This window comes from Psittacula echo, assembly GCF_963264785.1.
Source record: "Psittacula echo genome assembly, chromosome: 1".
NCBI classification, from domain to species: Eukaryota; Metazoa; Chordata; class Aves; order Psittaciformes; family Psittacidae; genus Psittacula; species Psittacula echo.
Window position 1 is genome coordinate 53,736,994 of NC_137735.1, and position 26,654 is coordinate 53,763,647.

A 26,654-nucleotide genomic window follows, 5' to 3' on the forward strand; every position below is an offset into this window, starting at 1 on the left:
TGTGGCAGCCCGGCAGCATGGCGGCGGTGGAGACTCGCGTCTGCGAGACGGCTGGCTGCAGCAGCGAGGCCAAGCTGCAGTGCCCGACCTGCCTCAAGCTGGGCATCCAGGGCTCCTACTTCTGCTCTCAGGTGAGGCCACTAGGCTCCGCTCCCAGCTCGCCCGTGGGGGATGCCCGCCTGTCCTCCTCACGCTGCGGGCCGGGTTTTGATCCGCGGCCCGCCGTGCCCGGCATTACCGTCCTGCCAGCCTTGGGTCCGCCGTTTGTGCCCACAGAAAGTTCCTCCGCACGGTGTGGGACGAGTTGGAGCCCGGGAGGTGCCGGGCCGGCGGCCACTGGTGGGGCGGTTACCCCTCGGGACTGGGGCAATGCGGGACTTGGCTGCTGCCGAACGGACGGGGCGGTAGTGAGGGGTGCGCGGCTTGTCCTCGGCCTGAAGGTTTGGGTGGTGGTGGGGTGTGTGTCCATTAAAAATAAGGGCTTAGTGGGACAAAATGAGACGGGCTCATCAAATTCCAGCGTGTGCGTTTCTGTGCCTGCATCAGCTCTGTCTCTGGAGTTGCTTGGCTTTGATAAACTTGTTGCTCTGAAAACGGATTCTCCTTTTTCTTTAAATACGAGCTTCTGGGAAAATTACTCGGTGCTCTTCCGTTTTTTCATGCCTTTAGATATGTTGCTTTAAGGGTACTGAACAGGGAAACTCAGGTTAGGCCGGTCGTCACACAGCCATCAACTCCTGTTAAACATACTCTGTAGGCCTCAGTTACCCTCACTTATTGCCACAGTGGTAATGTAGTTTGGTCCTTAACTTTAAGTAGAAAGGACTGTCTGATGGCTGTTGAGTGGGTTTTTAGTTTGTTTTTTTAACAACATTAAAATGCACAGTAAAATGCATAGCCTTGTGCTTTGAACTTGTATGTGTAATGTCTGTCAACATTGGTGAGGTATGTGTGTTTAATTCGGAGATTAACGATGAACTTCGCTGTCAGAATTACAGTTCAGGGTAAAATCTTGACTGTAGATAAACTTAAAATCATTCAGTCACATCAGCTAAGGATAAAATTAACTTACTAATTGGACGGGGTTTTTCTGAGTCAGGATGTAAGACGATAAGTTGTAGTTTGAATGGGGCTGGGAGAAGACTTCCCATGTGCACGTAACACACCCACAGCACGGTTTCTGGTACTTTCTCCTGAAGTCTCTGGTGCCAGAGGCTGGTAGTCAGTGCTAACTAGATCGACTGCAACTCAGAAGTGTTCTTACAGTTCTGTATGTCTAGTTCCTGTGTGGTGCTTATGGCTGGTTTGTGGGATTCATGTTGTGTTTTACTACCTGTTTTGACATGTCTGATGTAAACTTCATCATAAATGCATCTTCAGCGCATATAGATACTAGTTGATGATGACAAAGCCATTTGTTAACAGACCAAGCCATCCTATGTGAGGAGTTCTACTAACATCTTCACTCCACGTGGTCCCATCTCTAACTCAGCTAATCTTATACAGGATGCAGAGATTCTTGTTATCTATATATTTGGTTTAATTATTTTGAAATATCTGCTACTGTTGTAAGGTAAAAGGGGAATTACCCAAAATATGTATTAGCTTGTTAAAATAGGCAGCTGGATAACTAACCACATGCTTGTAAAGCTGTCCTGCCTAGAAAATCAGATACTGAACTGTGAATCCCAGTCATCTTACTCCTGAGTGACCTTGGGTGTGCTGTTTTTCCTCCCTGTGCCTCACTGTCCTCATCAGTAAAGTAGGTAAGCACAATGATTCCCCAGATATGAAAGGTGCTTCAGAAGTTTTGGGACAACATGTTACAGAAGAGAAAGAAATTAATAGCAGCCTGTTTTCAAGATGTGCAAAAAATCTCATGCACTGAGAGAACCGTCCTCATGTTCAGCCTGCAGTGAGGACCTTCAGCCTCCCTGAGTATCTCCTGCAGAGATGCCCCAAGATTCCAGCTCTCCCCATCATCTCATGTGTGTGATGGAGGAGACTCACCACAGTGTTCCACAGGATCAGGATAGAGGGGCTGCTGACAACCTGGCTGCCTGTCCAAATAAGCACACGACAGGTTAAGGAGGTTTGAAAGCCAGGAATTTTCCTCTGAACTTCCAGCAAGTTTCAGCTGGCAGTACTGGACTGGTTAGCATTTGTGAAACTTTTCCAGAGTTCTCTCTTTGCTGGTTTTCCTTCCATTGTAGTATTGCAGATGTAACTGTTAGATAAGCTAGTGAGTGGGCCTCGGCTGTTACTCCACATTATAGCACAGCCTGTGCTGTAGCTGCGATGGTTCTTTTCCTTACTTCTAGGGCGCATGTTTCTACCCCTTCTGTTAAGCTGGGCCTGATTCCTTGGTGAGCCACTTCTGTGGGCTTTAGGGTTTTCTTTTAATGGAGAAAAAGCAGTTGCATTGATGTTTTTATTTTGCTGGTTTAGCTCCCCAAAGCTTTGCGCAGTGGGGTCATAAAACACCAGTGCTCCAGGAGCGTGCTGCCAAAGAGCAGGCTTGTCTGTTGTGGCCCAGCACTCTGTAAAGTCAACCCATCCTTGCTGAGTACAGCGGTAGTAGCTAGGGGTATGCAGGCACTGACTCTGGGCTGGGAGCAGGACGGGAGCAACAAGCTACCTAGTGTATGTCTGAGGACACACAGAAGCCTACGATGACTTGTTCACACAGCCAAAACTCCAATCAGAGCTAAAACTGAATTGGTAGGAGTTTGTTTTCTCCAGTGCTAAGAATAAACAGCAGAAAAGTGTGAACTACTGTAGAAAGGTAACCAGTATGAAGCAATGTGTTCGAATTATAAGTAGTAACATATAGTTTGCTAAGAAAAAAGAATGCAGGATGTATAGGAATGAGAATCTTGGTGTAGTGAGGAGATTCATAGAATCATAGAGTGATTTGTGTTGGAAGGGACCTTAAAGGTTATTAGTTCCAACCCCCCTGCCATGGGCAGGGACACCTTTCACTAGACCAGGTTGCTCGAAGCCCCATCCAACCTGGCCTTGATTAAACATCATTTTTCATCACTGCACATAGAGAATTCCAGTGAACTTTTCAGGTAGAGTGTATCAAGACAGTGATTTCCCCAGTGGGTTTATCATTTGTGTTTCTCCTTTCCTTGAGAAAGGGCATTATTCTGGTCATTTATTTCCCCCTGCATTTCTGCATCAAAAAGTATGCTTCAACAGCATGCCCCTAAAACACTCTTAAGTAATCTGACATCCTCTGAAATTCCTTTGAGCCAACACTGTTTTATCTCTGAGTGTTGTGCACTTTGGAAAACTGCATACAGCTGTTGAATGATGATTGTGCTTGTGGGTTATGGGTGGAAAGGGGGCCAAGGCAGCCAGGTTCTGGCTGAGCAGGGAGGTTTTGAACTGGTAATGGATGGCTTTTAGCAGTGGAGGAGCTGAGGTTTTGTGTTGAACCTCAGCATTATTTTTCTTCCTTTCATTCCAAGGTGTAACAAGAGGGAATATTCTGTGGAGGGATTCTGTCTGCTGTTAACCTTTAATAATATCTTCACTTAGGCTAATAAATCAGGTACTGTCACTGCCAGCTACCTTCTTTCGCTGTCTTGCTTTCTCTTTTGTAGAGACTTGCTACAGTGTTCCTTGTGTTTATCATCTTAGACTGAATTACTGGACCTCAGTGTATCTTCTGAATGTGGAAATAGCACAGAAGCCCAGCATCACATCTCAAGTGTATTGTTCTTCTAAGATGAATTTGCTATTGTGAAATCTGCCTTTATAGATGCATGTGTCACTTGTGTGTCAGTTGTATGCAGCATACATAAACTGTGTTTAAATACACAAAAGATTTAAGTTTCTTCTATGCTTTCTGTAAGCTGCTGAATGATAAACAGAGGGAAAGTATTAACTGTTCTTGAGATTTCCAGTTACTACTTTTATATGAGTCTTCTATTTGTAAATTGATCTCTTATAAATAATTTTGTGTTGCTTCCATGAAAACTTCCTCTCTCATGCTATTTATATCTGTGTGTCTCAGTTGAAACAGAGTAGTCTGAGGTTTTCTGTGGACTGTATGCTAGGGTGGGGGCATTTCTCCAGCCCAATTCAGAAATACCTGTTTCTAACCATATGCTGGAAGCATTCTCTGATAAAGTCAGTCCCTTCCTGCTTTGTGTACCTGTGTGTTGTCAGTCCCGGAGAGGCCTAGGTGTATGAAGTGATCTGGTTATGGAGATGAAAGTGGGACCTGTGATACAGTGAAGCTGCCGCACGTGAGCGATTGTTGGACATGTGGTTTAGGTGTTTCAAGGGAAACCATTTCTCCAAATTGTACAGTTACCCACCAATGGGGCTCTTCCCATTTGAGGTGGGACTTGTTAAATTCCAGTGACAGGAAAGAAATGCTGCTCTGTTTTCTCAGAGGGTCTGTATACCGATTTACTCCTTTCTGAGAGGCATGTTTTCTCTGATACTCAGCCCTGGGCCCTTGACAGCTTTGGATGCTCAAGGTCACAGTGATTTGTGAAAAACCTGAGGAGAAGCATGTGTTGTCCCATCCGCCACTTTGCTGTTTCCTTTTGCATTCAGTGTGTTGCGGATGGGGAACGGGGAGCAGTGGACCTGGATGAAACTATTTTTTATCCTCTTCTGTGTCAGACTGTAGGCCGTAAGTGCCATATTTCATCTTGGTTCAGTGTTCTTTGCTGTGCCTAAAATAGGCTTAAAACCTGCTGCTTGGATCCAACTGCAACACGTAAGAGTTTCATTTGGCACTCTGCATACTGTCTGCTAGAAGGTCTTTCGACAGATTTCCTTCACCAGGAAGCTGACATTTTTAATTGCCTATAAATCACCATAAATACCTGCGTCTGCTGTAAATGCCTGGTTATTGCTGGTGCACAAATGCTAAGCCCTCGTAATTTTCTGAAAGTAAAACTTCAGGCTCCTATAGGCAGCTTTCTGAGCTAGTGTTGAGAATACTGAAAGGACAGTTCGGTTTGAATGTCTCTGGTCCATTGTTCCTCCAAATGTCTCAAAAATTGCTTGTGTATCTGTGTAAATCTAAAGAGTTGCAAAATGCAATGTATTCCTCAAAGGAAGGGCTCTGTTATGTGGGACACAGAAGTCTCAGGGTGAGATCAGGCTTTAGATGAAGGAGAAAGCCAACCCTGCTCATACCAAAGTGTTGCATGTAGGTGCTTCTCTTGATTTGACTCTGAAAATGTGTATTCAGCTCTTCTGAAAAACTGACTGGTCATGTGTTCGGCTGGTTTGGGAATTCTGTACTGAGTTTTCAGGCTAGAGGCTGTCTCTGTGGGCTTGTACCACACCTGGAATAGGGTTCAGCATGAAGAAGAGGTAACTGTTTTATTTAAACATCACATGTATTAACAATTGAATTCCTCAACGTATGCGTATTTATGGATAAAATGTACAGTTAATCTGTATTGTATTAAATATATATTTCACTGATAACCTGACATTTTTCTTAGACTAAATGGTGAACTTCAGCTTTTTTTTGTCTTGTTTTGCATAGCTTCAAGGTGGTTTGGTTAAAATTGAGTTCTCATTAAGTAAAACTACATGATCTCAGATTAAACCCGGGACAATTTTACATTAGAATGGGCATTTTAATGTTCTATTAAAATAATTGCTCAGAATATTTTAAATACAGTGTACTGCTTGGCACTGCTTCCTAGATGTTTGCCTGTTACAATTCAGGGTATAATGACATGCAAAGGGGCAGCCAGTCTGTCCCACAGTCTTGATTCCAGATGTCTTTTTTTTTTTTTTTTCCTTTTTTTTTTTTTTAGTGTAGAATGGCTACTTGTGGAAATTCAGCATAGTGGCTCTAAATGGTGATCACAGTGAATGGAGAGGGGTAATTTTGTGGAAATTGGAGTTCTCAGTAAGTTGGGGTGGTTTTTGCATACCCGCTGATAGGTGTATTTACAGTGTCAAATGCCAGGTTGTATAAAGCAGCACTACCCAAAGGTGAAGGGCAGCATGAAGAAGAGTGTCAGCCTTAAGGCTGGAAATTGCTGATGAGGAGTTGGCAGAGCCAACTCAAGTGAGCTGCTATCTTGCAAAGGCACTTCAGAAACACAGTCAGTAAGTATGCCTTGGATTCTGTGTTGTGGTGCCTGCACAGCTTCCTGTACTTGGATAGCTTATTTTAAGCTAGTTTGTTATGTCTGTGCTATACAGAGGTTAGCAGTGCAGTTGTATCCTAATCTTGGTTGATTTAGCACCCTTTTATCCTCTGGAATTTGCGGTTGGCTGTCCTTTTCTACCTCTTAATCAGGTTGTGTAGATACATGAACCAAAAGAGTAAGAAGCTCTTTCCTATGACTGTAGAGATGACAGTATACGAAAAAGAATCCTTGCTAAGTAGCTTAGTAACTGTTTTAAGGGGTTTGGTTTTGTTCTTTCAATGGCTGGTTGAAAGAAATGAAAGGCCTAAGGTATTTGGTATGTTGGTAGTGAAAATGCACTGTACTGTAAATGAAATTCTGCTGTGCTGCATGATTCTGTCAATATTTCAACCAGTAAATAAGTATTGGGGCAAGTCTTTAAGGTAAAAATCATTTACAGAAGTAACATGGGTTCCACCACATGATCCAAGAGGAATCCTTCTAGATCATAATGCTGGTTGTGCCTTTGGTTACCTTTTGGTAACTGCTCAAGTTCTGATGAACACTGGGTTAAGCTTGTCTTTAAACACAGAATCAGTGGGGTTGGCTTAAGCGTGGCTTGAAGCCAGAAATACTGGTAAAAGTTTAAATACGTTATGGCCTCTGTCTAAAAATCACAGTTGTGTTTTTCTTGATGACAGAGTAGTTGTACCCAAGATTGCTCTAAACAAATGGAAGATTACCCCTCTTCCCCCTGCCTTTTTAACATTTGACCTCTGTTCTTGTTAAGCCGTCCTCAGTGTTTCCAAGTCTGTCTTGATTGCTATATAAAAAATGGTTGCCATAAAAACAAAAATGCTGTAGGTGAGAAGGGTGGGGATGTTAATATCAGACATACTAATGGATAATGTAGTGTTTCAAATGAAATCCAGGACTCTTCCAAGAAACTTGAAGCCAAATTCATATTATTTATTGATACTTTCCCCCTGAAGCTAATTAATGTTTTCAAATACAGCTATGTGAGATCATGTATTCCTTTTTTAAACTGTATCAGAAAAGATAATTCTTAATATTTTCATTTTGGTATTAAAATCAGCCTGGATATTTTTCCCTGAATTTTGTTTATTGAATAATTGGAAATTTCCTGTCCTGATCTGTATATGGCATGGGAACATGGAACAATCACTAGAGCCAGAAATGATAATGGGAAGATTAAAGTAAATGTCTCAGCAGAAGGCTGAGGGGAGAAGGCTCAGTGAAAAGCAGAAAGTGGCTCAGATGGAGAGAAAGAGTGGCTTTCCTCCATGGCTTGTCAGGAAGTCTGCTGTATAGAAGGTGAGGGTTTATGCAATATGCAGTGGTACATTGGTAGTGCTTTGTTGCCAGAGCTATGATTCTCCAGCCTGTGAGATGACAGCTGCCATATTTTTATCTGGGATTGCCAAGGCAGAGCTCTGCAGGCGTATGCAGTGTAGTGCTTGTGCAGTAAGTTGTTAAATATAAATAGTTTGTGTGTACCCAGTAAGTCCGGTGCTTACAAGAAGCATATGACTGATCCTACACAAAATGTATGGGTTGTAGGTGGATGTGCAGCATATCCTTTGAGTGCCTTCCAAAAGTGTCAGATCAAGACAGAGATACTCATTGGCTGTATGCTGCATGTGCTTAGAAAAATGCTTCAGACTCGCTGTGTGTACTTGTTGCAATTGATGGATGTGCATATAGTGCACGTGTCTGGGATGTCTTGGTGTACAGCAGCTTGTTTGGAACGATGCTTGTAGCAATTCTGAGGGAGCTGCTGTTCCTCTGGAAACAGAGGGCAAGTAAAATCTGGGAAACATGTTTGGGGAAACTCAGACATATGGCAGCCTTATGTTGGATTCTCTTCAGTTGTTTACAGCTGCAGGAAATAAAGAGCCAAAGAGGAGCCTGCTGGGTTATGATACTGCCAGTGGTGCAGCGTTTGCCTGGTGTTTTCAGGTTATGGGCCTGCAAAGAGGAAAGACTATTGGTGCTGGAGAAAGGAACGGGCTTGGAGAATACACCCCAAAATTGCATGGGGAAGGGGAGAGAATGAACTAAAACCAGTAATTGCCACAGCTGACATATGTATTCATTCCCTAAATGCTCTTTTGTATCCCAGGAAGTGGACTCTAGATTTGTAGACTTGGTAGCTGCTTTAAGTTCTTGGTTGTATAATCCTTCTCCTTCAGAACAGAGGCCTGATGTATAAAAGGGTAATTAAATCTATACTGGTGCTTCCAATGTCCTTGAAATAGGGTTTTTAGCATTTTTATTTTTCTTGAAATAGGCCTCAGCTGCTGCTCCTTTTCTGCCAGCTCTCCAACGAAAACAGATCATAATGCAGCGCAAGGGTCTGTGTATGAAGCAGGTTATACAAGTGTGACAGTAAAACCTCCCGCTGCCTGTTCAAAAAGATGTTCTCTCTGGTAATCCAGTGTTGGTTTCAAGGCCTCTTGTTGCCCAGATGATTAAGTAGCACCATGGCATGTTGAGTACCAGTCCAGAGAATGCGATGGCTTTAATTCTGTGGTGTAGGAGAAGGATGACAAACAGCTGGTTTGGGTAATGAGTGGAACAGCACACAAGAGGCTTTCTCTGAATATAGGCATTCTTGTGCATCACTTCACTGTGTTTTTGTGGGTACAGTTTGATAACCACTGGTTGCAAGACTAATGAGAAGATGAGTCTGCAGGAATAGACAGTGAAGACTGCTCAGTAGCAACCAGAAGCAGGAGTAGGATGTTACACACCAGGCTTAGTTTACAGATCTGCTGTCTTGTGGTGGTTGAGTGTTGTATACATTAGTTTGAATTAGTTGTTGACTCTGGATGGTAGTTTTACAGTGATGATTCAGCATTAGTATTGTCTTTCCTTATAAAGCAGAACAGTTTGCTTACTGCTTCTTTCTTCAGAAATTCAGCTGTTATTGTAAATGATTGGAATTAGCTGTTTTCTAATGATTGTTTTGAGTGCACATAGCCATTGAATTAGACTTTCTGCTACAAACCCAAGTAATTTCCTAATTAGCACCTTAAAGGATTACCTTTAATGCTGCCTTCTGCAGCTTGTCTTCTTAAATCTCTCCTTTTTTCATGTCTTCCTTTTAGTCTTTTTTCAGTCTTCTCCAGCTGCCAGCTGTCTCCATCTGCCCCTTTGCTTATTGTCACATGAGCTGCTCTACTTGTGCTTGGACAGAAGAGAAAAAAATCAAGCTCTTCCTTCACGGTCATTTTTGTCTTGATTTCCATTTAAACTTTATTATGGTTTAATTTCCTATTTCCATTCAGTAGCCCTCACCTCCCACCCCCCCTTCCCCTGGTCTATTTTATTTGTTCCCTTGTGGTTGTGGTGATTGGCCTCTGTTGCTTGCCTGTGCTGAGGAAGAAGACAGAAGGATGCAATTAGCAAAAGGAGATGGCTTCTTGTAGGAGCCAAGGGAGGACCATCCTGCTCACTGCAGTGCTGTTAGATCTGGTATAGGGATAGACTCTGTGTTTCAGCCAACACTGAACGACTGTGCTGTTTAGTTACTCATTAAAGTGATAAAGGCACAATATTTAGTAGATGGGATTAGATCAGTGTGTTTTACTGTGATGGGTGCATCTGTTTGGCTCTGCTTTCTGTCTGTTCTGGCTCATAAGCTGTTGAATGTAGTATTTTATATTGTTGAGACTAGCAGTTACAGTAGCATTTACTGCATGTTGCTGCAAGGGTTAATGGGTCTTCTAGTTTTCTTTCAAAATAGAGATGCTTCTGTTTTGTGGGGATGTTATGTCTGTCTAGGTTAATGCTACTTAAAACAAACATACATCATGTATATATTTTGTTCGAAATTCTAGGAATGCTTTAAGGGAAGCTGGGCTACTCACAAGTTATTACACAAGAAAGCAAGTAAGTACATTTTTAAAATCCATTTTAATAATGTTTTGAATTTGTTTTTTCCTGTGCAGCTGTAGATGGCCCTGCTTAAGCAGGGGGTATAGAGGACCTACAGAGGTCCCTTCCAACCTCAACTGTTCTGTGAGTGTGTGCCTAAAAATGGTATGGATGTTTCCCAGATACATGGCACTGGATTCTACGTATCTGAAATTTTGTCCGGTTCCTGATACTCTTAAGGATCTACGTAAAATTTCGGATCCAGTGGTACAGATCTCTCTGTTCCCTTTTCTTTTTGTGTAAAGCATTCTTCAAGCTACACTGCTAGGTATATGAACAAAGAAAGAGGGATGCTGAAATAAAGGGCAAGGAGAATAATAAACTGTTATTATAAGGCATTGCCAGGCTTGTTCCATCATAGCATTTTGATGCCTAATGTAGTAAAAGGCAGTAAAGTGGGAAAGGTTTGTGTGAAGGCTTTGTGATAAGACACTTGGTGGGATGCAAGCAAGCCAGTCAGAGTGTAGCTGTTTGGTACATTTGGGTGGTGGACCCTTTTGGGGAAAAAAAGGAAGATGCTTTTCTGTACTGATGCAGCCATTCATGGGAGGATGTATCATAGCTAGGATTTTGCTGAGTTTAGTTGAAGGCAATAAGAGTATCTGTGTGCCTTAGTTACAGCTGGTAGCTGTGGCACAGAAATAGTAGCAGACTGCTGGACTCTCCTTTATCTGAGTAGTAAAAATAATCCATGAGTTTAAAACCAAACAATCAAACAGAGAAAGTCTTGCCTCCTCCCTGCCACTCCCCTGCCCATCTTCATCAATTCCTGCTTGAAAGGGAGGTGGAAATAAAAAGTAGGTGGCATGGCAGAAATTCAAATCCTCCAGTAATTTATATTGTCCTTTCCTAAAATCCAGTAAAACTCAGTTTTCCATGATAGATATTGCATGGTTATTAGGTTGGAGTAGCACAGACAATTATAAATGTTTTCCTTCTTTCTGCCTTCCTAGTGTAAGGGGTCACATAGTTCACACTTGCACTCTGAATCCTGTTACATTGAACGTGCATGGATATGAAACAGTGTTTGTTAGTACTGGTAATCCTGGGGTGCAGTCTTCTAGTGCTGCTGTTTATCTGACAGCAATTTTTTCTACAGCTCCACTAAACCCATGATCTTGTTAGCTTCCTGGGTAACTGCTGAGCCCAAGCTGAGCTGGCAAGACATCAATGCAACAAACTGAAGCATCTCAAGGGAATCCAAAATACTGCTTCATTAAAACTTTTGGTTTTTAAAGTATCCTTTCTCAGTGGTTTATCTAAACTGAATGCCACATGAGAAGATGCCACATGAGCAGGTGGCTCAGCTGTCAGCCACAGAGGCTCTAAGGAACTCAAGTTAGGGCCTGCTGTGGCAGACCTTTGCCATCTCGTCATTCTTATGAGATATAAACAGAGATGAGTTAACAATTAATGCTGCTGTGCTCTTTCTTAACCCTTGCCTCCTCTTTCCAAGTAAATATTTTTCCTTTCAGTAATGCTCACAATCCACTTGCTTCAATCCTTTATGCAAACACCTTAAATCTACACCATTAGACTGTGTTATTTGTGAATGAAGTCAGTCACTGGAGCATATTAGACATGAATTTCACAATGTTGAAAAAACTGGGAACTTCTAGCAGGTTGGGACCATCTTGGAAGGTGCACACACTGTCTGTCCTGAAATGCAGAAGTGACAGCACCTGCATTCTCTCCATCAGATCTGGAGGAGCAGTGGGTGCCATGTATTGAAACTAATAGTTGGATACTATTAAGCCTTCTCATCCGGGTCATTTCTGTCCCCCAATGCTAACAGGAATTACAGAAAAGGAAGATTAATTTACAATGCAAGAATGTTAATTGAAGGGATGATTCTTTCTGTAGAAATATGCGTTCTCCCCAAGAATGAAAACATGCACAGAACTAGGTTTTAGAACTATAAATTAAGAGCAACTTAAATAAGTACTACACTTTATTTGTGCATTCAGCACTGCTGTCCTGACATTCCCCAGTTTGCTATTGAATAGAGCTGGCAGGATGTGAATTTTGAATGTGAAAAACTTAAGGGCAACACAAAATGAGGACTGCTACTTACACTTTTATATGTCAGTATCTAAAAGACCAGCAAGAGTCATATCTGGACTAATGTACTTCTGAGTCACTTTTTGGACCCCACAGTTCTTATTCGTAGTAGGACTGATTTTGCTGCTGCATTTTTTTTGTCTTTTCAGAAGATGAAAAAGCTAAGCGTGAAGTTTCCTCTTGGACCCTGGAAGGTGATGTTAACACAAATCCCTGGTCTGGTTATCGATACACTGGTAAACTCAGGCCACACTATCCACTGGTAAGCAACAGGTGCCACTGTACTCAATTGCTGCTATGTTCTGTAGCAACTAATGGACCAGTCCTGACTCACTACTTCACATTTTAGGTGAGAGAGGAAAGCTTCTTAAACAAACTGAGCCTGATGGCAAGGACATATATGACTCTGTCCATATTTTTTGTGGTTCATTTTGATTTAACTTCATCTATTTCTTAGTATATTTAAAATTAGGGAAGTGCCTGTGAGGTAACATCCATCAGTAACAGGCTTAAGCTCATGCCTTTTCGCTGTATGTTTTGACATGTATTCTGCTGCTAGTTGAGATGATGTCCCTTAGCTCTTTACTGTTCGCACCAATAATGAAGCAGTCTGTTTTGGAAAAACTCAAATGAATTAACTTTGAATTAAAAAAAGGTTTATGTTATGTAAATGGTTTGAAATAATCTGGTGAATGAGCTGGTGAACAGCTTTGCTGAAGGAACAGAGGTTATGGTGATCTCCAGCACTGGAATGGTGAAGAGTAACTGAGATAGTAACATTCTGAGCTGTGAAAGTGAGATTTAGAAGACAATCTCAGTATAGCTGTATTTTTAAATTGATATGAATTTATACATGGAATGAGCCAAAGTTTTTACCCATAATGGCATTTCATTTACATTTGTCTTTTCTAATTGGCCTGTGATAGAAATGCTGCCTCTGTGGCATCCTCTCTCTAGTCTTTCCTATCTGTCTCAGGCTCTAGAGACAGACTAACAGAGCCTGAGCCCGTGTGTGTTTGTTAGTGTCATTGAAGAAAGGGTGTTTTGGCTCTGTCACTGGCTAAGTAATTTAGTAGTGTTAATGCTTTTTTGTCTTCTGACTGCTGTAGGATTATTGATGCAAATGAAACTATAATAAAAAGTGCTAATGACTAGGGTGATGAGTAGGAATAGCAATTTTGCTAATAGACGCTAATAACCAGACAGAGGAAGGATGCCTTTGGAACCAGTGCGTTTGCCATCTGGAAAACAGCAGAATTAACACCACAGTCTAACATGGTAATAAGGTATAAAACCAATCTCATTTACTTGACACACAAAAGTTTAATCTTTCCAAAGCTGTGATGTTGGCTATTAGAGGATGTATAATATGAAAGCAGTAAAGAGTAACAGGAAAATCTTTAAGAAAAGAAAATTTGATGTGTTTTGGAGTGTTTGCACACTTCACAGGTTTTTTTAGTGTAATTAGCCATATTTCACTGTATTTAATTTTGCTGGATGAGTCTCTGTCGAGGATGATCAGGGGACTGGAGCATCTCCCATATGAAGAGAGGCTGAGAAAGTTGGGGCTGTTCAGCCTGGAGAAGAGAAGGCTGCGTGGAGACCTCATAGCAGCCTTCCAGTATCTGAAGGGGGCCTACAAGGATGCTGGGGATGGACTATTCATCAGGGACTGTAGTGACAGGACAAGGGGTAATGGGCTCAAACTTAAACAGGGTAAGTTTAGATTGGATATAAGGAAGAAATTCTTTACTGTGAGGGTGGTGAGGCACTGGAATGGATTGCCCAGGGAGGTTGTGAATGCTCCATCCTTGGCGGTGTTCAAGGCCAGGTTGGATGAGGCCTTGGGTGGCATGGTTTAGTGTGGGGTGTCCGTGCCCATGGCAGGGGGTTTGGAACTAGATGATCTTAAGGTCCTTTCCAACCCTAACTATTCTATGATTCTATGACTATAATAAGTATTCATGCAACCTAACCAGCTTTGATCATGATTTATCTAGACGCCAACGAGACCTGTGCCAAGTTATATTCAGAGACCGGATTATGCTGATCACCCACTAGGTAACTTAAAGCAAATCACAATTATGGGGTATCATTGTTTGCTTTCTATTTTTCTTTTAATTGAAAAGCCTTTAAAACATGAAGGAGACACTGGAGAAGGGAACCTTTTATCTGTTCTTCTCAGAGTAGCTAAGAAAGAAAATACCTTTCTATGAATAGAATAATTTCCTTATAAGTCTGATTTTCAAGGTTGTGTTATGACTAACTAGACACGATGGTTTTATGCAGTAAGTGAACGGGCATCCTGAGCACATGTGGGCATTACGATGTTGTGGAAGGCTTATGAATTCAAATTAATATGGATAATTATGATAATGCTGTGACTTAGTGGGTCCATTACTTTAGTCTGTAGTGAGAATGTATGTACTTTTATGCCATTGGTAAGCCAAGTAAGTTCCTTGATTGGACACGTGTAGCAATCACTCCTCTACATAACATGCTTTATTTATTTCTTTTTCTCCTCCGCCTTTTTTCTTTTCAGGAATGTCTGAATCAGAACAGGCTTTAAAAGGAACCTCTCAAATAAAAATACTCACATCTGAGGATATAGAAGGGATGCGAGTAGTGTGTAGGGTAAGGGGGCTTTGGTTTTCATGGTGAAGTGCCTTTATTCTTCAGAAATGCATAGTGATTTTACCAGTTTGTGACAGCACATTTGACCCTACAAATGTTTAAAGCACTTTTCAGCACTGAAAAATAGTTTGGGAAGATAGGTATTTCTTGCTTTTTTTCCCCCTCCTTGTGACTCTCAATTCACAATAAACTGTTTTGCAAGCGGAAATATAACTTTTATCTATTTTGTTAGTGAGATAACATGTGGCTGAAATGTTGTTACTGCTAAGAATATATTGTGTCGTGCATAAATGAGAACAGAACTTTTTCCTCAGAGTTAGTACTAAGTGAAAACTAAAAGGCAAAACAGTCTTATCCCTAACAATTTTTGAAGAAGAGCTGTTCAATTGTAATCACTTTCTTGTGCATAAAGTCAAACATTGAAATATATTCAGGTAGTCTGAGTTAAGATTATGGTATACTAGGTAATTGTGGTCCAAATTTTAGTCAGTATTTTCAAATCTCACAGAGGTGGCTTAGTAATATAACCCATAAACATCTGAAAGTCTTTGTAGAGCTCAAGTGTACCCAGCTTTTCTACCATTCTTGGTGGTGGTGTAGAAAACTGATAGTTAATTGTCTAGGAAGTAGTCTTGGTCTTATTTTAAATTAGTACTTTTGTTTTGTTTGCAGCTTGCTAGGGAAGTATTGGATGTTGCTGCCATGATGGTGAAAGCAGGAGTAACTACTGAAGAAATTGATCACGCTGTCCATTTAGTAAGATAATTCTATTGTTCTTCCAGCATTTATAAGTGCTTTCTTTTTTCTCTCTCTTTTTGTGTTGGTATTGTATGGTTTTCTATGTAGTTGCATGAATTACCTTTTTTGAACTGTTTCCCAATTTGAAGTGTGGATGTTAAAAATATGTGTAGGTTCAAAATGAGTTAGGAACTCCTGGGTGCCTCTCTGTATCAGCTACTTCTGGATTTCCAGCTTCAGATTCTCTCTGCTTCCTCACCTGTTTTCTTGGTTAACATCATATAATTTTCTTTCTCCTAAACCTTTTTTGCTCCAAAGATAGCATTATATAAAGAACATCACATGTAGGCCACGAATATTTTGTCCTCTGTGGTGCTGGGTAAGGCGTACAGAGGAGAAGAGTTAATTATTTATGACTGGGAATCAGAAGTGAGGAGCCTCAGAGAGAATTGAAACAAGGTGTTTGATGCAGTCACGCAAACTAAAGCTGAGTCCAGTGAAGTATTTGAAATATATTCAAGTATTTTCCTCGCTTAACTATTCATAGATACTTGAATTGTGTAATTTTTATTTCTCTTGGCTGTCTTCTCTGTGCAGCGTGTCAACTGATAATTGGGGATACTTGTGTGCACTGTGGAGAAGACAGTGATTATAGATAAGTTTGTTAGAGAGCTTTCTGCTTACTGATCTTTTTAGAACAGAAACACAGATAAGCATTTGCAGCTGCTGAGCCAAGATTATAAAGAGCTTACTCTGGTTTGATTGGGCCACAGGTTTCAGCTGAACTGTATTAAACACTAAATTATTAACTTATACATAATGTGTAATGTGGGCAACTAGTAGTTAAAATGGTGTTACCCCTCCTCAGTAGTTTTTGGAAACCTTTGCATGGCAGATGGCTGACAATGACCAATTTCTCCAACTGGTAATTTGCAGTCTTAAAATGTTATTCCTTTTTTAAAAATGAAAAAAGTTAACACAGTATTCCAGAACTGCTCACTATGTCTCAGAGTGTGTAGATGTATGTATATAGAAGTATGTATAAAATGTATGTATTAGTTTTGCAAACATCCCCAAAAGGTTATCAGAGGGAGTGCAAAAGATGCAGCTTAAGGTCTCAAAGCTCTAGGGGTGAAAGAGTGGTGCTAAATGTTACTTTGTCTAACTTGTGTGTTTTGCAAAGGTACTTAGACCAGGTGCTTAAGAAGTCATTGAAAATTATTGGTTTTTTTAACTGGATAAGTATTTTGTGCATTATTTTAGACCTGAATATTTTAGCGTTTGTAGTTGAACATAAAAATGAATAGAAACAAAATTAAACTCTTTACTGTCTTCCTGGTAAGAAATGCAAAGCATAACAAAACAGTGTAATGTTAAAAAAATGCTTGAAGAATCTTCTTTTCCAAGGGTCACTGCTTTTTAACGTGTCATTCTTACTGTAAAGCCATTGTGCATCTGTTTGTACAAAACTGACTAATGTAAAGTGTAAATTGTATTTTCTAAATTAGGCTTGTATCGCAAGGAATTGCTATCCTTCCCCTCTGAATTATTATAATTTCCCAAAATCGTGTTGTACGTCAGTGAATGAAGTGATCTGTCATGGAATTCCTGACAGGAGGCCATTGCAGGAGGGAGATATAGTTAATGGTAAGTGCTGTGAAAATTAACCTTCACCATTTCTTTTATCCAGTTAAACCGTACAGTAAGATGAGGTTTCACTAGCAGGTAACCTTAAGAGAGGCTTTTGTTCTCATTTACAAATTAACCTCTGTTCTTCATATATTTAAATCAATGATTTTAATAAAAGAATTTAAAAAGTTTGGTTCATTTTAAGAGCTTTATAATACTTCTACCCTGATCTGTGCATTAGTATAGTACCTGAGTATTCCACTTGTGGGCTAGGCTCCAATTGTTCCAGACTGTATAAATAGTGAATAAAATTTATATTGAATTATTGAACGGGATTAGTTCTGCATGAATTCTTAGTTAGATGGCTCTAGATCCTTAAGATTTTGCTACAGACATGATGACTATCATGACTGTAGGGATCCTAATGGTGAGGTGTTGTATAGGTACATATTAAAAACATACACTTTTCTTGAGCATCTCGTGACCTGACTGTACCAGCTGCATTTTGTTCATGGTACTCAAGGTACTTACACCTTCTTGGGTGGTAAGGAATACTTAAATTACTTGACCATTTTCTGTTTCCACATTCATTTTTTCTTTGCTTGTCATTAAAAACTAATGATGTTGGTTTTGTAGAAACATTTGCACCTTTTTTTATTGCATTGGTTTGCTTTTCTCTTATGTGTAAATAAATACCCAGTGTATCCTAAGGTTTGGCCTATCTCTAGAAGCAGGTTGGAATTCTTTTAGATTGTCAGATATTGGGTGTGTATTGACATGCAATAAGAGCTATTAAGTCCTTCAGAACAAGCCTCACGATTGCTGCCCATTTCTAGGTCAGGTTGATAGCTCTGAGCTGTAGTGTTCCTGTAACCATTTGGCCAAGGCTCCTTTATCTTCTTTTAATTTCAAAGATGGTGCCTTTGCATAGCTCTATTGTTGCCAATTTTTTCTGGCATTGCTGGAAGCCTGAGAAGCCCATCTGAGTTTACTAGGTTGGCTTCACCTATATGGTGCCTTACCTCTCCACTATTTGCATGCCAAGGCTGTATATAATGCCTTTTATAAGAAAGTTTAGTCATACCATTGTTCACATCCCTGCATTGACTGCATTTGCCCAAGCTTTGAGCCTTCTGCTTTCTTTTGATGAAGAACAATTAGCTTACTCTTTTGTAGCTGAGTAGGTCTTGTTACAAAATGGTCCACATCTTATGGGTAGAACATCCATTCCGCATGGGCTCAAAAGGCTTCCAAGTTTTGTAGGCTCCTTTTTGTAAGGAAGTGGCTCAAAAGCCACTTTACAATAAGGAGTAAAATGGGGTTCAAAGGAGATAGGAAAAAAGTACTTCAGAGGGAATGTGCCCAGTGAACAATAGAGGGAAGTGCCCATGATCGTCTTTACTTAAAACTTTTTAGCCAGCTAGAAGCAAAAGTCAGAGTTCGAAACAGGTTTTTGTATCACAGGAAAATGTCATCCAGGAGGTACTGGCAGGTGATGTCTAGTCCAACACCCTGCTCCGAGCAGGTGTCATAACATTTAATCATATTGTTCCCTGGGAGCAGATTCTTAGACAAAGCTCATGTCCCTGCAAGTGAGTGAGATGCTCTGGCCAAATCTGGTAATGTCAAGAGAAAGTCTTGTAATCACATGTCCTGTTGAGATGGCCTCTGTGCAGGAAGTATTCTGGACACTGTGCTAAGGAGCTCTGATAGATGGTTCACAAGAAACTTACCTGGATAAGTTACCAGGGTCCTGTTGTTAGTTACTAGATAATATTCCAGTAGTCCCACCCAATCCTGCAGTGAGTATAGTGTAACCCTGTATGTGCACGCATCCACAGCAGGCAGGATTGGTTTTGTGCAGTGTTAATTTCATTCTTAAACATTTGCCAGCAGTACAGATTTATTGCTGACACCAACGTTTTTTCCCCACATTCTCCTGTCAGGGCTGTACTGGTCTCTCTAAGGGGCTCATGCAACATATTCCTAAAGTGTTATTGCCCAGTACAATTTCCTTCATGGCTATGTACCAGTGCGGGCTAGTGGTTTTGATACAGCTATTAGACCTACCAGGCTACTGACAAGAGCCTGATAAACACAGAAATACCCATTCTACCACAGGAAGTCAACTCGATATGCAAATCTAGAATATTTTGCTTGTGTTTGCTATATATGATGACTAATTTTTCACTTGTCTGCTATAAAAGACAGGGTACTAAAATAGTTGTCAGCTATGTCTAAACTGGTAAGCCTGTTCCCATGTTTTGTGAAAGGACCGAGCAAGCATCCTGTATGGATGTTCTTAATCAAAAAAAGCATATCTTTCTTTTCTTGTAATGAGTTAAACTAAAAAAGCTTTTTTTTCCCGCATTGAAATTACTTATGCTGCTATTTTTCAAGACTGAGTTATATCACTTTCAGTTTACAACCAACTTTATACACAAAGCAAATGAGTTTTGCTGAAACATAATTCTAAACTTTTACTATATGTTCTTCTAAACCTTGGTTGTTTAAGCATGCCCTTCTCATTCTTGCTGTTTGCCTGATACTAAATGCTTAAATTCTTTCATTTGAAACGAGAAAAGAAAAAGTTCTAAGTAATTTAGTGTATTTTTCTTAGTAAAGAATACTACTGGAAAATTTGCTGTGTATTTAATGTTGAAGAAATGTTACCTTCTTGGCTGGAAGCAGTGGGTTTTAGCATTACAGTTTTTGCAAAGGTGTAACTACTCTAAACATGCATAGAAGTTCTTTCACAAATCAAGAGACGAAATGAGAAATACAGTGCTAATATTACAGTATTTCTGGTATTCCTTGCAGTGGATATTACTGTCTATCGTAATGGCTACCATGGAGATCTGAACGAGACATTTTATGTTGGAGAAGTTGATGAGGGTGCAAGGAGGCTTGTCCAAACAACTTACGAGTGCCTAATGCAGGCCATTGATGCAGGTAAACCCTTTGGCTAGGGCCTGAAGCATTTTGGTTTCAATTCTCAACCATGAATGCTCCTGTTTGCTACTATGGGGAGTGACTTCTGTTGTAGGACACAGAAGTGTTAGTGTGTGTCACCAGCAAATGATGTATAATACAGTGATTCTTCAAATGGCACAGTTCTGTGGGTGGTGTTGCAACTTTTACTTGTAATGTGGGTTGATGAGGAAAATGTAATTGATGTTCAGCTGATCCACATATGATGATACTTAAATGGAAACAGCCTTTTTAGGCTGTTAAATGAATAAGACATCCTTGAACCAAGTTGTTTAGAGAACATGAAGAACAAACAAACGTGTTTGGAAAATCAAAGTATGGCTTCCTACTTTGATAATTTGAACTGTGTTGCACAATGAGCCAATAAGGCAAAAAACTCTCTGAACACTTAAATATATATCTGTCCCTTCCAAACCTGATGGCTATTTCATAAAGCTAATTACGAGCTCTTAATTTTCAACTTTTATGCAAGAGAAGACAGATCTATATCCTTCAGTGCCCACAGAACTTCAATTATGTTGCTTAAATATGTCAGGGCAGCTTCACTGAGACATACCATGAGACAGAAAGGTAGCTAGAGAATGTCATGTTCAGCTTCATTCACAAAGGAATATACTATGTTCTCTTAGACAAATAGAGAAAAGAAACCACAAATCTCCCAAGTGCCCGGAAATATTTGTATTATCTGTATTTTTTTTTATACCCTGCAGGTTTTTAAAATCCCCAGTAAAATTTACTCACTTCAAGGCCTTTGAAGACTGAAGTTTAAGATGCTAGATCTGAAGTCTTCAAACTTGCATTTAATCAAAAGTACATGAAAAAAATACTATAGTAGCTTACTTTGGTTAGTAATTTGGAGATGGCTGGCCAAGCTGAGAAGACAAATCCATGTGAATGATGCCTTGCATATCCATTGTGTGATCGAGGAACTACTGCAGAGTTGAGCTGTGAAGAACATAAATTACCTGTTTATATGGGATTACTGTTCTAAAATAGCCACTTTGTTTCTCAGAGCTAAATCTGAATAATGTTTATCTTTACTCCTGTACTTTATTCTTATAGCAAATGTTACATGTGTTATCTCTTGTCTTTCATATCCTGATGTATAAACTAGGACAGAAATCCACCTTCATGTTAATTATAATAAGATTTAAATTCTCAGTGTAACTTCACCAGCTTTCTAGATGCTGTAACAGGTTCTAATGGTTGTTAGACATTCCCTGTTAGTAGGAATTCTGGCAGCAAGTGTCCTGGCTGTTAAAAAGGGTTGCCTGTCCCCTGTTTAAATCCTCTTAATTTCTTGGCACTGTACCAGCAGAACTCTCACTAGGAGAGTTTTATGAGAGAGAAACAGAGGGCTCCTTGCTGCATTGAGATGAGTTGCTTGTTGTCAGGCCTGAAGAAGATGGTGCTTCACAACTAGTAGCATAAAAACAACAGATTGACTTTTCCTGTCTTTCTCACCAAGTCTTTTTATTTTTTATTTTTTTTAATTATTTTGGGAAAAGCGTGCACATTCCAGTAATCTGAATTTCTTTATTTTCTGTAAATTCAACTTACAGATTTAAGTTGTAGTTGTTTAAGTTAGCAGAGAATTTTACTAAGTGGCTTTGTTCTTACAGAATTTTAGCTGTCTGCTTAAGATGTTCCACATAACTGCACCACATCTGGCTCCTGAAGGAACAGCATGTATTCAGGGAGTTGTGAATGATCTTGAAATAGCATTTACATTCTTTATTTTTTAGTGGCTCAAGGTTGCTTTTGGTACGCATCTTCATTGGCTGATGGAGGAGGCATTGTTGCTTTTATGGCATTATTACTCCCTTGTCCAAGTGCTCAAAGTGATTTCTTTCACACAGTTTTCATTGGTTTCAAACTCTTCTAACTTTTAAGGCTTCCTCAAAGTTAGCCCTGCGTATGAACGTTCTTATTTGCTGTAATGTTGCCACTAAAAGTCTTGTAGAGATACCCATTTTGTTTTTTCCCCTTCTTGGTACTTCACGTATAATCATTTTTCCTCTTGATCTGTGTACACTTTTCACATAGTAGTAGAGAGATAAGTGTGTATTGAAATATAGTTCATGCATTCATTGAACAAAGCACTGCAACTGTTAGTATGAGAAGTTACCAAGTAATTTCATAGAATCATAGAACAGTTTGGGTTGGAAGGGGCTTTCAAAGGTCATCTAGCCTAAACCCCCTGCAATGAGCATGGATTTTGAAAGCCTTTCATTGTCTTTAGTTTCAAACTTCAATGTCCTTTTAATATATGAGCACTTACATCCACAAAAGGAAGAAAGTAGTATTCTTGTGAAGGAGTTTTCTTACTCTCTCATTTTCTCTTTCACATGAGACGCTTTCCTCCCTCTCCCACGTTACTACACTCACTTTTGTACTTGGTAGATTAAGTGATGATAGGAAGTTGCATTCTAGAACAGATGGCCACACAAGCCATGAGCATTACAGAGATATTAGCCTGCATGGTGTTTGGTTAGTTAAGTTGAAAGCAAGCTCTATAAATTTGCATCTCTCTCTCTTTAACTTTGCAGTGAAACCTGGTGTTCGGTACAGAGAACTAGGAAACATTATTCAGAAACATGCTCAAGCAAATGGATTTTCAGTGGTTCGGAGCTACTGTGGGCATGGAATCCATAAACTTTTCCATACGGCCCCTAACGTGCCACATTATGCCAGTGAGTATTCATTCCCTTTGAGTTGTCCTGTAGACAAGAAGTCGTTTGCATTGAATGCCCCCAATTTACTATCTTCTTTTATTCTAACAAAGTAGCATGTTACCTGACAGCCATCAAGGTAGCATTTTTGCATTTGTGAAATAAGTTTTTCTGAACTCTAGACCATTGCATGCTTTATGAACCTAAATATGGTGAATTTATTAGATATTGAGACAGTTTGTGCCTACTCTAATGGATAGTGTTAGCTCTCATCTGTACTGGGTAAGTGCTCAATGGTTTTGCTTGAATTCTCAGCTAATCCCTTAAACATCCTTGTCTGAGATGAACAGGCAAGTGTTTCTATCCTTAGAAGGCCTAAGCAAAATCTTAATGCCATTTCCAGATGTAAGTAAAAGGGTTTTTGAAAGGGGCTGAAGCCTTTCTTTTCAGTCAAACTACACTCCTAGGGATGTGCTCTGCATCAGTTCATGTGCCTCCACATAAATGTTTTTGGTGTATATCACATTGGAAATTTCTAGTGTTACTGTCCTGGATGCCTTGGAATTCTCTGCCTTTTTATGTTTGCTAAAGATGTGCAGTATTTTCACTCTGACACTGCTATGACCCCGTTATGCAGAGTAACAAGGGGGCAGTGTGTCTTTCATAAATGGCATCACAGGATTACTTAACCACAATCATATCTGGACAATTTACTTGAGTTAATGGCTCACTGGAAACCAATTAAGAGGTGTCAAACCTTCTCTGAATATCTTAAGTGCTTCTTATTTGTATTGATTTTTTTAATGATGTTTTCATCATGGAAGTCTGCAGAAATTCCTGTATTGCAGTTGTACAGTGTTTTTATAGAACTGGAGTTGAACTCCAGCTATTGGAGAGAAAGACAGCAATTAATTTTAAACTCCTTGAGTAAATACTGTGGTGTTGGAGGAGAGGGAGAAGGAAAATACTTAGGAAGATCTTAATGTAGAATTAAAAATGGACAAGTGAGTGGGTCATCTCTGAGGAGCTTTTCTGACTTCACAGTATTCCTGCTGTAGTATTCTAGGACAAGGATTCATTCATTTACTAAGATGGGATCACTTTTTCTAACTGGAGTATTTTTTTTTTAATTTTTTTTTTTTGCAGAAAATAAGGCTGTTGGAGTCATGAAGCCAGGTCATGTATTTACAATTGAGCCAATGATCTGTGAAGGTGAGCAATTTAGCAGTAAATTGGTTACTGTTATTTACCATTCAGTAGTGATGGAATGGGATGCTGGTTCTATTCTGTACAGTTGATAAGTTTTTCATTTCTCTTTGGGGAACTGTCTGTTACTTAAAACCAGTCCAAAAGTCACCATTTATGTTTTCAGGCGGTTGGCAAGATGAGACATGGCCTGATGGCTGGACTGCAGTGACAAGGGATGGAAAGCGCTCTGCCCAGTTTGAACACACACTCCTGGTCACCGATACAGGCTGTGAGATCCTGACACGGCGGCTGGATAGTATTCGTCCCCATTTCATGTCCCAGTGAGAGTTTAGACTGAGCAGGTGGAGCTGAATGATCCTTTTTTTCCTTTGTGTCTCTGTACTATGCATTTTTTTAAGAGTACAGAATAGAGATTTCAGCATTTACTTTGTTCTCAGTGATTGTAGATAAGAGGAATATCTTGAAGAACCTGAGGAAAGCAGAGAAGAATTTAAGGAATTTCCTGCTTTTCTCCTACCTACAACACTCATGCTGTATTTTTCTATTTCAATTATCTGTTTAGCACCTTTCTTCCAATTAGACCCACAATTGCTTCTGTTACTGCCATGGTATTAGCTAGAAAAGCGTGGGTAACGTTTCCCGCTGGGACTTGATATTTTGGGATCCAGGTTTTTTCACCACTTCAGTGTGCCCTGTCACTCTTGGGATGCGAGTGGCACCTGAGATTTTAAGCATTTCTAGTTCCAAAGACTTGCTCCTGCTTCTGGAGGTACTGTTCCAATTGGCTGGACCTTGTTTATCACTTGAGAAGGGGGCAGAAGGGAGACACATGCATGTTGCTAAGAATAGGCTACCCTTACCTTTATTTCTGTTCCCGTCTCCCTTGTGATGGCCTCTGTGGTGATTGCAAATTAGGTGACACACTGTTAATGGCAGGACTTGTTTCTCTTGCTGGAGATTTGATAGTATGGGCTTTCTACAGGGAAAAATAATAAATTCTGTCTTACATGCAGCTCCCTGGGAATAAGCTGCTTCTCAGCAAAGGAGTATTTCCAGGCAGTCTCATGTTCCAAAAGCTCAGTGAAGCTGATGTGTCAGACTTGCCTAGGTAAAGGAGTGAAACAAGTACCAAAAAGATCCCAAGATTCTTGGGATCCCTGAGCGTGTGAACTGTGGGACGTTTTTTTTTAAAGGTACCTCCACAGAGCCGTGGGGGGTGAGATTTGCAAGACTTGCAATGAAACGAGTACATGTGTATCTCAAAACAAGTCTGTGAGCAAATGAAACACCTTTGATGCTGTATTCATTTTCGTTTGGTAATTCCTAAACAGGTCATGTTTTTCCCTCCCTCAGTTAAGTGAGTTTCATGCTTTTGGGAACTCTTAGGGGGCAGCTATGAAAATGATCTTTTTTTTTCTCAGACTGGGTATAGAGTGGGCATTGTTAGTGTGTGTATATATATATATATATATATATATATATATATCCCTTTATTTTCTGTTCATGGGTAATGATGAGCTGGAAACTGTCATGTTAAAGGCTATGGATTGATTAAGCCTCTCTTCTCTCTACCCTTTCTTTTCCCATACCAGCTTTACCCACTTAGGTCTTTTCCACTCTCTTTGGTGTCTCAGCTGAGGAAATTTACTTTTTCTTTTGAATTGTAATGAAAAATGTTTCAGACCCCATTGCAGACTTAGTCTTACACCACTGTAATGCAAGAAATAGTTAAACCAATGCAGACATTAAATCACACAATCATGGGCATAAAATACACCTTTTACATGGCGTCTGGTGAATTTGTTGCCACATTAGACCCAAGCACATGAGGTACTGCATACCCCCGGCTCCCCTTAGCACTGCAGAATTTAGGTGGGGGAAAGGGGTTAGTGCTTCATAGAACTGGACTCGTGTACTACCAAATACCAAATCTGCCAGAAAATGTCTTTTCTGCCCTGAGTGCCTCAGACCTCTGTTGCTGTAAGAGCATCATTGCAATGTTTTCATTACCTTTATTGTTATTTTTAATTATGCAGTAAAGTGACCTGAACTGATGCATAAGGAGTGCATGTGTGTGCGTGTGTGTGTGTGTACAGCTTTTAACAGAACAGACTGTAGTACTTGAGTGGAATTACCTGTGTTGAATGAGATGTAATGTATTGAGGAGATGACTGTCCTGAAGGTTTGCCCACCATATCATTCAATTGAATGGTTAAAATGGTCTTGCCTTTTCTATATGTGCGTGTATGATGGTGGGGGGGGTGCTTCACTTTTGGTTTATAAAATAAAAGTTGCAGCTGCTTTTAACAGAAATAACTTCTTCTTGTGATCCAACCCAGATGTGACATTCTTGGTTATATCCAGGTTTGCTTGCACTAGTGCAAGCCCTAATGGTAATATGCATGCAGCCAGTCAAAAATCTCCCTTGAACCAGCATGTGTGCCACTGGAATACCTCTTTGTCATTGTATCAGTACAATCAAATTTAACACTGCATGTTTTTAATATAGGTAATATCTGAAGCTGTGCATTTCTGCCTATAAACTGAAATAATAGTGTGAGAATTGTTTATACTGAGTTCATACAACTACAGTATTTTTAAACAGGTAGAAAGCTTAGTCAGCATCTACACCAGGTTT

The 26,654-nt window shown here is 40.1% G+C and overlaps 1 protein-coding gene across 2 annotated transcripts; it reads left to right on the forward strand.

Annotated features, from left to right (window-relative positions):
• On the forward strand, positions 1-26,354 carry METAP1 (methionyl aminopeptidase 1). Of its 2 annotated transcripts, XM_080629032.1 has the most exons (11): positions 1-131; positions 9,986-10,037; positions 12,293-12,405; positions 14,144-14,204; positions 14,686-14,777; positions 15,450-15,533; positions 17,024-17,162; positions 19,965-20,096; positions 22,685-22,828; positions 23,954-24,019; positions 24,180-26,354. In XM_080629032.1, exons 1-11 carry the CDS (start codon positions 18-20, stop codon positions 24,338-24,340), a joined length of 1,158 nt encoding a protein of 385 aa, XP_080485158.1. In that variant the 5' UTR covers positions 1-17; the 3' UTR covers positions 24,341-26,354. The 2 variants fall into 2 exon arrangements, with proteins under 2 accessions (XP_080485158.1, XP_080485159.1); XM_080629033.1 differs by lacking the exons at positions 1-131; positions 9,986-10,037; positions 12,293-12,405 and adding an exon at positions 13,742-13,859.
• The last annotated feature ends 300 nt before the right edge of the window (positions 26,355-26,654 follow it).

What these genes read in the sequence shown, in the direction of transcription:
- METAP1 (XM_080629032.1), top strand. Translation starts at nt 18, where the DNA reads ATGGCGGCGGTGGAGACTCGCGTCTGCGAGACGGCTGGCTGCAGCAGC. An exon ending in GGATGCGAGTAGTGTGTAGG is followed by an intron (nt 14,778 to 15,449) that starts GTAAGGGGGCTT and finishes TTTTGTTTGCAG; the next exon opens with CTTGCTAGGGAAGTATTGGA. An exon ending in GGAGGGAGATATAGTTAATG is followed by an intron (nt 17,163 to 19,964) that starts GTAAGTGCTGTG and finishes TATTCCTTGCAG; the next exon opens with TGGATATTACTGTCTATCGT.